Below are 16,549 nucleotides of genomic sequence, written 5' to 3' on the forward strand. Positions count from 1 at the left end.
TTTGTAAGAGAAATGATTTTCAAATAATTCTCTGTTTCTCAGATTTTTGTGCTTTTGTATGCCTGGTGTGCATAGATCTCATTCTTATGGGTCATCATTGGAGACCTTCTTACAAGCCTTTCAGTACTTAAAGGGGGCTTATAAGGAAGATGAAGAGAGACTTTTTACCAGGGCCTGTAGTGACAGGACAAGGGGTAGTGGTTTTAAATGAAAAGAGGGTAGATTTAGATTTGATATAAGGAACTCTTTACTATGATGGTGGTGAAACACTGGAACAGGTTGCCCGTAGAAGTTGTGGATGCCCTGAAGGTGTTCAAGACCAGGTTGGACGGGGCTTTGAGCAACCTGGTCTAGTGCAAGATGTCCCTCTCCATGGCAGGGGGGTTGGAACTAGATGATCTTTAAGGTCCTTTCCAACCCAAACCATTCTGTGATTCTTTGATTCTATGATCTATGTGATGATGGGATCAATGCACACAAGAAGCTTTTTGCTTTAGACAAAATCTATTTACCAAAGACAAAAATTAACATATTAATGCAAGCATTTTATATCTGTGTGATAACACCGTATCTATGTTACAGATAATTCTATCATATTTTCTGTGTTGGGACATGGTAAGACATTTTGCAAATGTTTAGGAATGAATCGTGACGTGGAATGGTTGATTCACTTGCTCAAGGGGATGGATAACGTGCAAAAAAACCATTGCACTTCCAGGATACCCATTCTTTTGTTACACTGAAGCAAGAACTTCCCTTCATAAGACGTTTCCTCTCAGGTGTTTTTAAATGCATTTTACATGCCTGGAAGAAATTCTCATAGCTTTCCCACTACACCCAAAACAATGCTGAGTTCTTTCCCTTCATTTTCTTGCAGTAAATACTGACCTACAGGCAACAAATATGTCCTAAGGAGAGAAGGGGAAACAGTGTCCTTTGGGGGAAACAATAGCCTTTCAATGTGTTCCTGAGTGTTTGTGTGGCACTTAGACTGTGATACTCAAAAGACAGGGCAAGTCAAATGGTGTAGTGAAAAAAAATTCCGCAGGCTTGTTTCCTGCCTGAGCCAGTGATGCCCAGTAAAAGCTCATGCAAGTCATTGTAATATGGAGTCATCTGGTAGGTGGAGTTGGGATTAAGCATTTAGGGTCAGCAGAGGAATCTGGACCTATGTAGATGAGTACAGTCTTCATTTGGTTTGGAACTACAAGTTTCCGTGTGGTTAAACATGGGAACTTGCACATGCTCAGAGCACCTAAGCCCCTGAGCTCTGTAACATGGAGAGGTCCAGCCTGGATGGCATTCTCAGGCAGCATCCAGTACTAAGTTTAGCACAAAATCTGCTGGCAGAGGGGTGCATGAAATGCCTGTTAGGGCTTGTGAACCTGTGAGCATAGGGTAGATTAAGTGAATTAACACCCAATTGCATTTTAATGCCCAAACAAGTGAATTGAGTCAGTCCTTTAATCTGCTGTAGTTCTCTTTTTCCTTTCTGTGAAGTAGAAATAATAGATTCCTACCTGATGAGGTTTTATGAGGTTAATAGCTATGAAGTGCCCAGGCACTCTGATGATGAGGGCTGTATAAACACAAAGATATTATGCAAGCATAGCAATGCCAAATGCTTGATGCAAATTCCTTGCTCCCAATCTGATTTCCTCTCTTCCCTCGAACAGTTTCTCTGCCAAGTAAATACACTCCTTTCACATGAAAATACAGGACCCTCTGCCTAAAGTATCCTGGTTGAATTACCACTTGTATTGGTAACATTCCTTCTTGGTACGTGTACCTGTATAAAAATGTTTGAGTTTTGAACAGGTCCTCGGGAGACGTCCTTGCTGTGCTTCCTTGGTGTTTGGGATTTTTAGGAGAGTATTTTTTAATTAATGGTTAAGACTTTGTAAACAAACCCAGTCCCTGCTTACATGGTAAAAGGAGAGTTTTGCTTTCATTATGTTTTGCGATGTTGTGGTAGTGCAAAGACAAGCTTATTCATGTTAGTAAATGGTAGATGACCTAATTGAGACTGAAGTGGAAAAAAATCACTGATTTTGCTAAATTGCCTAAACATGCTGGTTTTGGAGAACTACTCAGATTACTTTCCAATCCTCTTGAAAAGATTGTTCCTGATGCACAGGTTTAAATAAACTAAACACTTGTCCCTGACATTGTTTGCCAGGCTCAGATGTATCTTTGTGTATAAAATGAGAACTATAGGCAATGAAAATGCTCTATTTGTTTACTTTCTCTTTTTTTTTTTATGTTAAATGGCTGTGATGCTAGTGCCATTGTACAGTTTCTTGGAGAAATTATAGTGTAAAATATCAAGGCATTCCCTTAAAAAAGAAATGTCAAGTGTAGCAAATACCAGATCATTTAACTGTGTAGAGCCTGAAGCTAAAGTGGGACTGATTGAGTATGAATGTTTGTGTTGGGGATGGAAGAACCGATATGGGAAGTCACGTTCTTTTGCTTTATCTTTTCAAGGGGCAAGTATTAGTTGTATAAGCATATGATTTTCCATACTCCTCATACATGTGTTTGCTTTTTAAGTATTCTGTCTTGTTCCTTAAGTTCACTTGTCTTTATGTAATGCCTTGAAATAGATTCATGTGTGCACTGGATGACTGCACAGCACAGAAACCCACAGAGAGCTATGCACTGATATCACACAAATCTAAATGGTGCTGCTTGTTTTCAAATCTTGAGGATGTGTCTTTGATCTGAATAGGAGAAGCTGAGTTGTGCTAAGGAGTGCTCAGTCATAGTTGCTCGCATTCCTGGTGCTGAGCACAAAGGCATGTCTGCCAAATGGATCTTAAATTGCCTTAGTTTTCACTTGGTCTTATTCAGGAAAAACTGTCAGAGATGTCTATAAGAACTTCTGTGTGTAATTGGTGGGTAAAAAAAAACCAACAAAAACAAAAAGAAAGAATTTATATAATACACTATGAATACAGCAAAACAAACCGGAGTTCAGTTTCCTGGGTTTTACTGGTATGTTGATGAATAATACTCCTTGTATTTCTGTGTTCACCACATTGCCACTCCAGCCTTGGGAGCTTTCTGAAAAACTGTGCCTGGTTATTCTCTCACACAGACCACGAATCAGGAGTGGTTCTGCTGGAAGAAGCAGAGTAGATTGGTACAGGTGATCCAAAACAAGTTTAAGTATGTGGAAAGACCTAGGGAGTTGGTATGGTAGAAGCAACAGGGGCTGTCTAATTACATTAATCCCGTTCTTGTCCTAAAGCAATGACCACTAATAAGGCAGTGAAGTGAGGATCTAGAAAGTGCCCCTGTAGTTCTGAAACTCTCCCAAACAGAAAAAGATGACTTTTCTCATTGCTCACCACAGCCATGCACCTGTTTGGCCTAAACTGGCACCTGCAGCCGATGGAAGGGCAGATGTATGAAATCACGGAAGACACAGCCAGCAGTTGGCCAGTGCCAACGGACGTCTCCTTATATCCTTCGGGGGGCACAGGGTTAGAGTTACCTGACAGGAAAGGCAAAGGAACCAGTGAAGGTACGGTTGGTGTGTGTCCATGTTGTGAGTCTTCTGTCTGCCTCTGAACTCCAGCCATCCAATCTCATGTTCCATTACCCTCAATGCTGCCATCATCAGGTGCTTTTTCCGGTCTTTCACATCTAGCACTAGTAGTCATCGGTCTTGTTTCCATATGTTTCTAAGTTTCACACCCTTCTGATGTCCACTAATGTGCTAAAACTGTGTGCAACCCTCACCACACATCTAAGGCATTCTCAAAGTGGAAGCCTCTGTGCCATCTCTGACAGGCTACGGAAGACCATCATGAAAACCCTGTCTCGAGTGGCTGTTTTCATGGAAAATAAAGGTGTCTTGAAAATTAAATGATTTCAGCAGCATTGGATCAATCTTTCTCGACAAGAGTACAAAAATGTTTGGGTTTGCCTACTCATTGGCACCTATACCCAATGCGTTGAGGACCAAAATATTTACTATTATAGTGTGAGTTTTGGCACTCCACAGTTGGACATCTCTTTGCCAAAGTAGCCAGATAAAAGGCCTAGGCTCCACAAAGTATCACAATGTCAACAGCTTGCAATTTTAACTGAAAATAGAAGCAACTGATGGCTTGTCAGTTCAGCAGTGCATTATCCGGCAGCTTTACATCTTACCGTGCTTTGTATAGAGGCAGCACTGCCAAAAGGACCTGTAATCTGTGCAAAGGTGAGGTGTTTTATCCCTCCCAAGACTTAGCTGGAGAAATGAGAAATTCAAATTTTCAGAAAGCTGTTTTGTTTATATGTCAAGCTTCTTCATAGGACGTTAACAGATTCCAGTAAAATTGAAGCCATTGGCTATTTTTGGTAGTTATTTTGGGGAAGGAAGTTTTGTGGGTAAGAGATAAGAAGTGTGCTACTGTTCTGGCAACTGATTGAACTCAAAAGTTTCCACAGAGTTCCCTAGACTTTGGCTGAGAGCCTATGTTTACATCTTTAATTTAAATTAATTGTAGCTTTTTTTTCCTTTAAGAGCTTATCTGTCTTTATTAGTCCAAATAAAGGCCATAATTATGTGTGTTCCTTAAAACAGTGTATTTACTAGCAACTGATGGCTGACATCAAGTTGCTACAAGGAAAAATCAGCTAAGCGAGTTATTCTCGGCAAACCTTACTAGACAGTACAGCAAGCTGCAAATGTCCCTGCTGTTGTATTCAAAAATACTTCATGACAGATCCTTTTTTTTTCCCTCTAACTTGCCATATGTTTTCTTTTTGAAATATCTAGTTTTGATCGGTCCGTTTCCTTTTGAAAGACAAAATGAAAATAAATGGATGTATCCAAAGTTGCCGTCCAAATCAAAGACCTCCACTTCATTTTTTTTCCAGCCATGCTTACAGTGACATCAGCAGAAGTTTTAATTGCTGCCAAAAAGCTCTGCTAAAAGAGAAAATCTGGGTAATACCCTAGTTATGCCATTAGAAGACCCCTCAAGTTAGTGCTTCGTGTAGATCTTAGGAAGTCTGTAGGCTTTAAAGGAGAATATCTTGTCCTGACGAAAAACCACTTCAGGACATCTTTATTGCAGGAGTAACACTGCCCAGCATTAAAGTGCATCTCTCTCCCCATCAGGTGACTACGCAACTAGTTCTGGCCTAGCAGCATTGAATGGCTGCTATTCTAAACCAGAAAGTATGTGATTGACTTTTATTAAAAAATGGATTGAAATATATTTGAAAGTCTTCTTGATGACAATAAAATAGGCTGGAATCTTTTAGAATATCCTTACAGCTGATCTGAATGAATCATTACCGATGTCTTGCCAGTTCTCAGTAATTCCTTCTCATCTGTGGCCGTGCTCCAACACAGCATTTACCTGTGTTTAAGCCCATCCCTGTTTAGCAAAGCACTTAATCACATGCTTACATTTAAGCATGTAATTAACCGCGATTGAAGTCAGAGAAATTTGTGTTCTTAAGTGTTTTGATGAGTCAGGGTACCTTGCTGTCAAAAATACAAGCAGATTCAGCAAGGCCTGAAATGAAATAGTTCATTTTGATATCCAAATAAATTAGCAATAGTTGCTACGGCAACTAAAAAGTTCAAGGTATTGTGTGGAAAGAGCGAAGTAATTGACAGCCCAATTAAGAATTCGGACCTGAAGTTAATTTTAAGGAGTCAGATACTCTGATTAAAACCTAATTTCTGATTAGAAGCTGAAATGGCTTTCTTTCATTGTACTTTCTTTATGAAGTATGCAGTCCATAGGGCCTGATCTTAGTGTAGGCTAAAACTGATGAAACACAGATGGATTTCAGGGACTGAGTTCAGCCTGGTGAAGAGAGCTTTTCTTTGGACTTCCATATCAGGATAAATGTCAACTGCTGGCAACACGATATAACAGCTCGTAGGGTATCAGCTTCCTAGACATACAACTGTCCACAAAGAGGAGACATAAACTTTGTAACTGCGTGTACAAACAGTTATTTCTGTGAAATTGTCTTTTGCAATCACAGAAGCATTTTTGCTCGCACGAGCAACTGCTGCTCCTTGTACAGGCGGAATACATACCGTGCTCATCTTCTCCAGGCTATCTCTTGCACAGCAACATCTGTCCTATTAAATTCTCACCTTCCCTGATTCACTCTGATGTACAGTCTTTATTAATGAACAATCAGGGTGCATATCAAATACTTCAGGTTTTCATATGAGTTTCTAAGAATCTGTAAAACATGTCAGTAGTGATCAGAAAAATATATCCTTCATTTGAACAAAAACATGTGATGTCTTTTGCTCTTTTTTAATTGAATCTTTTCATCTTACAATAATGGAATATGAAACTTTGCATGAAAACATGGGAACTGTTTCCCTTAATCCTGACAGTGTGAAAAGGAATTTTTAGTATTCCAAATAAATATTAACAATCCAGTTGATAAAGTAATGCCCTTCGGAATCAAGCTAGTTGATTTTCATTATACAATTGTACTCTTATCATCACAAAATGATTTGGAAAGAATGTCCATTTACCTAAGCTGCTTCCGATTATCTCTATTAATATACATTTTGACTAAAAAGGGATAAAACATTAGCAGATTTCCCCCCTGTATTTAATTGAATGCAATGAACAGAGATAAACTAGGATCTTATAAAATTACCAGGAGCTTTTTTTCTATGAATGTGCGTACACCCTTTGCTTTCTAGACTGTGCTGGTATGCATAAAACTTCTGCCACAAGATAGCATGCCATCAAGTCCTGCTCCAACAGTGTACTTAAGCGGTTGCTAACTTTAAATCAGGGGTTAGACTTATTGGAATCAATAGTTCTGCTAAAAACTTTTACATAATTTAAAAAAAAAAAAAAAAAAAAAGAGAAAAATTCTCCATCCTACAAGAAACACCTTCAGAGACTTCTTTTGTTAACAGTTAATGTGCATGTAATTTCTATATGGATTTTCAGACACAACTAACAATTTACATCTGTTTCTCCTGAAGAGTTTATCTTGGGATGGTGTATGAAGCAGTTAAAGGAAATATTATAAATAATATTGTATAATATTATAAGAAATATTATAATTTGAAACAATAAAATTAAAAGTTGTTCTACCAAACATCTTTTCAACACGACAAGTAAATTCTAAGACTATGTGACTTGAATTCATGATGGGCAGGAAAAGATGTTTTTGTTTCCCATTTCCCAGATGTACGTTCTGGAAGAAAAAACCCAAAATCTCACAATGTGATTTTCCTACAAAAGGTTGTATGTACCTGAAAGATTCCTTCTCATTTTCTTAGAATTGCTTGATCTGTGAAACAGAGCAGCGTGCTGTAATGGCACAGAGATAACAGATTTATTTGAATTTCTAAAATTAAGAATTAGACCCTGTTGGTGACATGATGCTCTCCTTACTAAAGCCAAAGTCATTCAGGTGACACTACTGCATACTTTTCAACTAGAAGTGTCCTTAAATAAAGGCTCTTTGCTAAACAGTTGCCTTCTTCATTGTCTTTCTGCAGTGCAGTTAATGCTGTGGCCACTGGTTGTAGCAAAGGCTGAAAAGGCAACATTCTGGCATTTTATTTTTCATTCTGCCCCTCATTCTCTGGGCTTCCTTTGGGTCCAGATTTTTTGAAGCAGCCACCAGTTTTGAGAACTGTGAGTGTATGAATTTCTAACCTGCAATTTCTCAGATGTGTTTTCCAGGGATGCCCAGCTCCCTGCTGACTCCCTTGGACGTTGTGGCATGTACTGATTGGCATCTGGCTCTTCAACCTGGTGGTCGCTTTAAGAAACAGATGCCTCCATTTGCTTGTCTTCTGAAAGAAGATGGATAATCGTAACACACTTTACAGATTGTATTGAAACCCAGTTAAAACCTCTCGTGTTTCTTAGTAGATATTGCTCAAGTGCAGGGTATGATTTCCTTCATTTTTCTCAGTCCTTTTTTTTTTCTTTAGCTTTTTTTGGACTGTTGAACAAAATTCAAAGACTGTTAGCACTGTCAAGAATTAATTTAATAGAGAAACATTTTCCTTTCCCCACTTAGGCATCGTTCATGCTGCTGTTCTCCACACTACCATTCTTTTCTGTGACACATCTGCCTCACTCTCACTACACTTCTCTTTCTAATTTAATGATGACTTCTCCATCCGTGAACTTATGCTCGTTTAAGATACAATGTCAGGTGATTTATTCTTATCTTCAGAATGTAATTACATACTCTCTGATGTTACCATTTAAACAAAAGGCCATTTTTCTCCAGGTTGCTCTTCCCATGTTCATGTTTTCAAACAAAACAGTTACTGAAGCCAGGAATAACCCTGCCAGTTTTCCTCCCATAATCGTATGGATTGGCTAGACAAAGTACTCTGAAGACCTCAGGACACTAATAGACTGTTTCTCAAGATCAGTGTCAGAGATACCAGTATGATTGGATTACTTTTAGGATCTAAGACTAATCCAAGCTTTTTGTTCCTGTGTTTTGGCAGGAAAGCCCAGTAGTTTCTTTCCAGACGACAGTTTTATAGACTCTGGAGAAATTGATGTTGGCAGACGAGCCACACAGAAGATCCCTCCTGGTATCTTTTGGAGATCTCAGGTGTTCATCGACCACCCAGTGCATCTGAAATTCAATGTGTCTTTAGGAAAGGCTGCTCTGGTTGGCATCTATGGCAGAAAAGGCCTCCCACCTTCACATACACAGGTAATGAGACCTCATTTCAATTCAATAATAGTTGTCTTAAATTGTATGTTCTTGTGGCTTATTGTTTTATTTCAGCTATTTCTTTCAAGAATTTGTTGCATGCTTGCAAGTTATTAAAAGTCATCTATCCAGAGAAATATAATCAAGTGACGCTTACAAAATTTCCACACGTTAACCTGGTCTGGGCTGGAGGCACAGGCAAATCAGGCAGTTGCCTAAGGCAGCAAGCTGCCAGAGGAGGAAAAGGGTTTAGTGGGCTGGTGGTCACTGAGGGTATCAGCTGGTTGCTCCTAGCAGCATTAGATAACCACCTTCTCCATCCAGTGTGCCTCGCAGCAGCGGCCGCCACATCAAACTACATCGAAAAGAATAATCTCTTAAGCAGTCTCGTGTATCTCAGGTCTGTCTCTGTCTTTCAGCCTCTGCCTTTCCCCTCTCAGGGTAAGAGCAGCAAGCCTCCAGTCGCTCACCCTCAAGGGAGCAGAATTCACTTTTGTCTTCTGTGCTGAAATGCCTTGAGCCACCTCTTCACATTATGCATGTTGACTGTCAGATTAGACTGAGATTGGTCAGGGCCCAGTAACTGGTGTATAATAAAATCAAGCTTTTACAGAAAGGTACGAGCTTACTTAGGCAGGAATCAAGCTATAGTTATTATTTTGTAGGACTAAAATGAAAGCAGTTGCTTTACTTGACACACCTTGGCAAAAGCCATGACAAGAAATCACTTTCTGGGAAAAGCTCTGAAGAACCATCCCCTTAAATAAGGATTTTGTACGTCATTTTCTCTACTTTCCATTTCAGTTTCTAAGCTGCTCTTAACCAGATTGATTAAAACATTAGGGCATAACTCTCATTGGCAATGCAAAGCATCTTACTCCCACTTGCATCAGCAAGTTATCAAAGTATTACCAGGTTTCTGTTAATGTTGTAACTTAGCCTTGCCCTCCACTGTTAACTGAAAAGCCTAGCATCCAACACAGCTATTTGAGATTTATAGAAATACCCTGCCCTTATTTTCTTTTTGAGCAAACAAATATGTTTATTACAATCTTTCTGGCTAATAGGGTATTTTCTACATATTAACACACCTGCAACTTATTTATGTCAAAGAGGTGTCATAAATCTACACTTTCTCTGCGTACTTTTCTGCAGAATTAAAATATTTCAGTAGGATCAGCAGGTCATAAATTCAGTGACACAGTAGTGCTGTTATTGCCCATTTTTAATCAGTCTCTTTTTACAGGGAGATTCAAACATTTAAAACTTAAAACTCCTGTATTATTTAAATGGCAACTCAAGTCATGGTCACATAAAGCTAACTGTAGATCAGAAGCCTGTATTGATTTTACTTGTTTATTGTCATTATTAATTTCTGTTATGGAACAGGAGTTATTGCATGAATAGTTTCAATTGCTTAAAGAACAAATGTAAAATTTTACACCTAAACCTCAAGTCTAGTGAACTTCAAGCAAAATCTTGAAGTGTAGCAGGGCACTATACTCAACCATAGTAATGTTTTAAGCAATTAAGAAGTCCACACCAACTTCACCACTGATTATTTTTTCTTTAACCTCCTTTTTGCTGGCATATTCTCAGTTATTTGTCAGTGTCAGGACCCCTTTCCATTTAAAACAGCATTTTTGTGTATCAGTTGAAGCCTCAGCTGAGAATGAGATGTTGAATGTTGGATGTGGCACATGTTTGTCAATATTACGTGCTTGAGGAGCCAATGCACTTGCTCAGAATCCTTGTAAGTGCTGCTTTTTGTGTAGCCACTAATTGAGAGCTGCCAAGTATATAAAAAAATCATCATCGTCTGGACCAAAACATCACAAAGAATGACCAGAAGGACATTTTTATCCAAGCAATAATAATCATGGTACACTAAGAGAAACCCCACCCTGTTCTGAAGAAGTAACTTAATGAAGCTGTAGATATTGAATCAATATTGATTTATTATTTGTTAATATTTAATTTAGTTTTTAAATTATCCCTTTTCCTAGCTTTATTATTTCATAAACCTACTGTCAATTAAAACATTGTTCTCCAGTATATTTTTATATGATGTTTAATCTCACTATAGTTCATCAGTTTTAGGAGTCTTAGGAGTCATTAAATAGGTAACCTGTTTTCTGTGCTGAAATTGTAAACCTGTCTCTCATAGTTAATACATATTACACAAATCTCAGCTTTTCTTTTGCATAATCCAGAGCATCTGCTGCACCCCATAAATCTACCCAATGAATTTTATATTTCCAAATTTTGTAAGGAATTTCATAAACAAGACTTTGGCAAAGTGTATGCTTAGAGCAGTGATACAGTCTCCCCTGGACAAATTTAATAAAAGATCAACTATGTTTTCCCCAGTTTATCTAGTTGATGGGAGTAGTAAAATTCTAGCTTATAATCAGGTTTTCTTCTGTGTTAGATAATTACATATTTCTCCTGTTTAGATAATCCTTATTCTGTAGTGGGAGCCTTAACATAGTCTATACTCTTTCAGTATCTTTGAATTGATCCCAAGACTGTAGACCCTTTAGAATATATTCCTGAATTTGGTAAAATGTTAAAAGTCATATTTATCCATGCTAAACCAACAAACTATTCCAGATTCTCCTTGGGAAACTTTCTGTGCCTGTGGTGATCTGTCTTCTGGTCAAGGTTGCCAACAACCAAGGACACTAATAAGTAAGAAGAAAATGCAAGCTCCAAATTTCTGTAGTCTTAGAAATAGAGCCTGCAGAAGCCCGAAATAGTTTACTGTTAACTAAAGGCATTTCTTCTCATTCTTCTCAACAAATCGTAATAAAAGTCACACAATTTTATTATGGTCTATTAGATTTAATCTTCCTAGATCAAATCATTTGTTAAACTCTTTTTAACCTAGGCCAAATTTTGTTAAATCATAAATTTTAGGGATTGGCCATCACAGCTTGTGGGAGGCATTTTTTCATTTGTACAATTTGAATTGATTAACATGGTATTTTATCTACAATTTCCTTGCTTGCAATAACTTTAATTGCATATTAAAAATCTCTGAATGTATTAAAATGCAATAAAGCACAACCCATTTGTGGTTCAGTTAATATTTACAACTTGTAACTAGTAACTTTGCAAAGTCATCAACATCCGCAAGCAGCATCTTGCAAATATTTATATAAATAAACTTTTACTTTTGGCAGGAAGCCCCAGGTAAGCGTAACCCAGACTGAGCTCTAACAACAGCAGTTCACTGGAGCTGGGTGCCTTGAAATTGTTTTCTTCTCACTAAGCTTTAAACATCTACATCTAGTATGTAGCAAGAAATGGATGATCTAAGGCACAATCCATGAAACATTTCTGAGATGTCAACTTTAGTATGAGGCAGATTGCATTCTAGAAGTGTCTCTGACTGCAATCCAGTGGTTCTAGAAAACTAATTCAAGCTGCCACGGAGATGTCAGCACTTGGTGAGATGAACTTTTCCTACTGTGTCTGCAGTTACCTTTTAAAAATCTAAGCAATCTGTTCCATCATGCTCTAAAATGGAAATGGAAATATGTAGGTTTTTCTGTTACTGGTCTTAACTTCTTCAGTACACCTGGCCAATGTGTTCCTCAGTCAAGCTCAACTCCACTGAGACATTCCCAGCAACCAGACAGCACCGTGATGTCCTCTGTCACTGCCCTTCTCAGCTGTCAGTCACAGCCACACTCAGACCTGGTGAGGAATCGGCCTCGGCAATAGCTTGTCCTCAGAGTGGCTACAAATACCTGGCTCACAAAGTGTCATTCAAGCCAACATCTCACTCGTGTCCTCTTAAACTTAAAACCACTAAATCAGGTGGCCAAAAAGGCCAATGGCATCCTGGCCTGTATCAGAAATAGCGTGGCCAGCAGGGACAGGGAAGTGATCTTGCCCCTGTACTCGGCACTGGTGAGGCCACACCTCGATTCTTGGGTTCAGTTTTGGGCCCCTCACTACAAAAAGGACATTGAATGACTCGAGCGTGTCCAGAGAAGGGCAGTGAAGCTGGTGCAGGGTCTAGAGCACATGTCGTACGAGGAGTGGCTGAGGGAACTGGGGTTGTTTAGTCTGGAGAAGAGGAGGCTGAGGGGAGACCTCATTGCCCTCTACAACTACCTGAAAGGAGGTTGCAGAGAGCTGGGGATGAGCCTCTTTAACCAAGTAACAAGCGATAGGACAAGAGGGAATGGCCTCAAATTGTGCCAGGGAAGGTTTAGACTGGATATTAGGAAGCATTTCTTTACAGAACGGGTAGTTAGGCGTTGGAATGGGCTGCCCAGGGAAGTGGTGGAGTCCCCATCCCTGGAGGGGTTTAAGAGTAAAGTTGACTTAGTGCTTAGGGATATGGTGTAGTTGGGATCTGTCAGTGTTAGGTCAATGGTTGGACTGGATGATCTTCAAGGTCTTTTTCAACCTAGATGATTCTGTGATTCTGTGAATATATTTTTTTCAAAATAGAAACTTACATTTTTTATTATATATTTTTAGATTTTATATTTACATTATATTTTTACATTTATATTTTTATATTGTATATTTTTATAATTTGTATTTACGTTATATTATTTTTTGAAACAGAAACTCTATCTCTGACAAAGCTAACTTGGATAGACACCCAAAAGGAATGCCCTTTGCAGCTGTGCCAGCTTTTACATTCTCAAGACACTTCAGCACCAAATTTAAGAGATCTATATACTGAAATATAGCAAAAAAACTAAAGCAAGGCTCAAAACTTATTTCATGTAAATAAATAATTAAAAACACAGTACTTAAATTACTCTAGGGACAGATTTTGTCATTTCATGTGCAAGCTACGTCATATATAGCTTATTTCTCAAAATGTTGTTGGAAATCAACTTTTTTTTTTTTTAACTTAACAATGACTGCAGAGGAAAGAACATGTCATCAAGTCCTTATCTTGGTTGACTTTGGAGGCCATACCAGACAACTTAATAATATAACAAAAGCACCCAGATTTTGCTACAGTAAAGTCAAAAGGGATAAGAAGCCTAAATATTGCTTCCACACTCAGCCAACACTCAGCAACCGTTCAGTGCAGCAACATTTACTAGTACAAAAATAAGTGGTGGTGTTTCTTTCTGCCTTTTTTCTGCTTTTCTGCCAAAAACTACAAGTTTATTTGACCAGCTGGATGAGAGAGGGAAAACCAAGTAAAGTCAGGGAATAGAAAAGCTAAGCTGTGCCTCAGCTGCTGGATTCTGCTTGCAAGATGTCCTGTTCACCTAAGCATATGATAAAAGTCAGATTAGATAAGGTTCACTTAACACTTGTTATGTCTGCTAGGCTTGTATCTGACTCTTCCCATTAATATATTACCAGACAAAATACAAGTATTGCAGAAAGTCAGTGGAAAGTTATTCAAATAGGGAACTAAAGGTAGTTGTAATACTAGTAGCAAAATCAAAGCGGTTGTTCAGCTGAAGTTACCATGGCAAAAATTAAATACATCCTTTTGAGAAAACTTCCAAAAGCCACCCCCTAAATGGGACTTTTATATATTATTTTATCTCTTTTGCATCTTCACCTTCTGCAATCATTTAACCACTTTTGCTATTGCTTTAAGATAAAACCCTTGCTGGTTAAGCAAAATAATTCTGTAAAACCTCTACTAGAATTTATGTACAAATACTTTTTAACTTTTCCTTGGTGACCCATAGCAATTCTGGCAAACAACCCGGTTAGGCTAGATACATTTTTCTGTCTATTTTCCGTATTAGCCAAGGCACAAGCAAGCTAACAAATAAGCTTCTTATCATCATACTTACAGTGCAATTTAGACATGGTCCCTGGACCTCATGTTTCCCTGCCTATGTTTCTACAGAATGATAACTCATCGGTTGGGCCAATATGCCCCGAGTCACATTCCAAATGAAGATGATTTCTTGATTCACGTAATTACAGAAAAATACATTCGTATACTAGCTATTTCCAAAATGGTTACTTGCAGGTAGTCCAAGAACATACCTGAGTTACCAGAGAAAATCCTTTTTTATGATGCTTCTGTAGATGTACTTTTCTAATACTCAATGTGAAGTATATCTGTGTCCCTCATAAGACAGACCCAGCACAAGAGACTAAGCTTAAGGAAGCCCGAAATACACACAAACATCACTCTTTTTTTATGTTTCAGTTTGACTTTGTCGAGCTCCTTGATGGAAGACGTCTACTGACACAGGAGGCGAGAAGCTTAGAAGGACCTCAGCGACAACACAGAGCTTTTGTGCCCTTGTCCAGCCATGAGACAGGGTTTATCCAGTATTTAGATTCAGGAATATGGCATTTAGCCTTCTACAATGATGGCAAGGAATCGGAAGTGGTTTCTTTTCTTACTACTGCTATAGGTAAGGATTTCCTGTATTATTCCTAAACTCCTAAATATGTCTGGAGGCCAGGTATTAATGCACATACTCAAATTGCATGGTAGCTTTGTGTGGTTCAGTGAGAATGCTTGTAGGGGATGTATTTAGCATCAGGCTGAATACTGTTAGGCCCTAAATATCTCGTAAGTATTTTGTAGGCCTTTTTAGTAATTATATCCGTAACGAGATTCTACCCAGTGCCAAAGATGGATTACAAGCTTGAAATTCCCTGCTTCATTTTCTTCCTTTGATCTTTTTATTTAGGGTTTTTTTTGGTTGGTTGTTTGTTTTTTTTGTCTTTGTGGAGCAGAGATATAGGCATGATTGAAGAGCACACAGCAGCACTATGCAACAGTTTTGTGTGACAGACAGTCCTGCCTTTGAGCACTGTCAAAATTACTCAAGCTGGAGTTCAGGCACAGTACTGGGGTTAAAACTCCAATAAAGATCACTGCAAGGCTTGGTTGTAGGAGTCACAATAACAGGATTCTTTGTTTCTCCTTGCTAACAGAAAGAAGCTGAGATTTCTTAAGAAGAACAAATTAACTAAATAAGGTCTCTCAGTTTCTCTGGCAGTAAAGTGCCCTGCCAGTTCAGGACACAGACACTGATTTGTTGCTGTCTAAGGAGGAAAGGATGCTGCCTGTGGGCTGCCTGACAGCTTAGCACACTGGCTATTCTTCCTCCACCCTGTAAATATCAGAATCTGTTTCTGATTCAATAATATTTAATTTTCAATTTGACTGACCTGCTGAAACTGTTCATATACCCAAATTCATTTGGTTGTAATTTAAAGATTGCTCCATAAAACTAGCACTCAGCTTTCGTCTAGCCACAGTGATTGTTTAATGGACTTTTTTTCTTTGCTGAAAAAACAGACTCATTCCAAAGCTGCCATTAATCCCTCTCCCAGAAGAGGCATTGGTGTTGAGTCTCAGCTGTCTGCAATAGTTACCTAAGAGGTATGGGCTGTAATTTGTCTTGGCAGGTTAATTAAAAGTTTAGGTCTTGTTAAAGAAAAGTCATTAAGATCCCAATATTCCATTTTAGCACTAAAGTTTATCTAATGCAGAAGTGGAAACACTGCTATAATACTCTGTTAAATTTAAAACCTGGAAATGCACATGTTCAATCGTGTTCACAGTTAAGCAACACCAGAAATAGTTGCATATTAGATTATGAAATCGAAGTCTTGCTCTATAGAATGCAGATTTACTTTCATTTAGTTTACTTTAACAATCTGAGTTTTTACTTACTCTGACCACCTTCTGCCCAGAAGAACCTCCAGGTATTCTTCTGAAAGCAACTTTTTTTTTCCTTGTCTAAGAATTTCTTCAATTTCAAATTTCTCATCACAGGAAAATTGGTAAGGCTCTCACAGCAGAAAACACTTTTAAAGCACAGTCACTAGTTGTTGTTGTTTTCAAAGTGATGCTAAGTGTTCTAGCCAGACTTTTCTCTTGGTGTCATTA

General features: G+C 38.4%; 1 protein-coding gene across 1 annotated transcript in view; it reads left to right on the forward strand.

Moving 5' to 3' along the window:
• The window catches only part of TENM4 (teneurin transmembrane protein 4), a 508,875-nt gene that overhangs the window by 317,983 nt on the left and 174,343 nt on the right, over window positions 1-16,549 (forward strand). Inside the window, exons 8-10 of the mRNA XM_074816409.1 lie at window positions 3,359-3,529; window positions 8,474-8,688; window positions 14,849-15,059. Coding sequence (XP_074672510.1) covers window positions 3,359-3,529; window positions 8,474-8,688; window positions 14,849-15,059 — 597 coding nt within the window. The remainder of the gene's footprint in view (window positions 1-3,358; window positions 3,530-8,473; window positions 8,689-14,848; window positions 15,060-16,549) is intronic.

The sequence above is a fragment of the Strix aluco genome, chromosome 2 (genome assembly GCF_031877795.1).
Source record: "Strix aluco isolate bStrAlu1 chromosome 2, bStrAlu1.hap1, whole genome shotgun sequence".
NCBI lineage: Eukaryota > Metazoa > Chordata > Aves > Strigiformes > Strigidae > Strix > Strix aluco.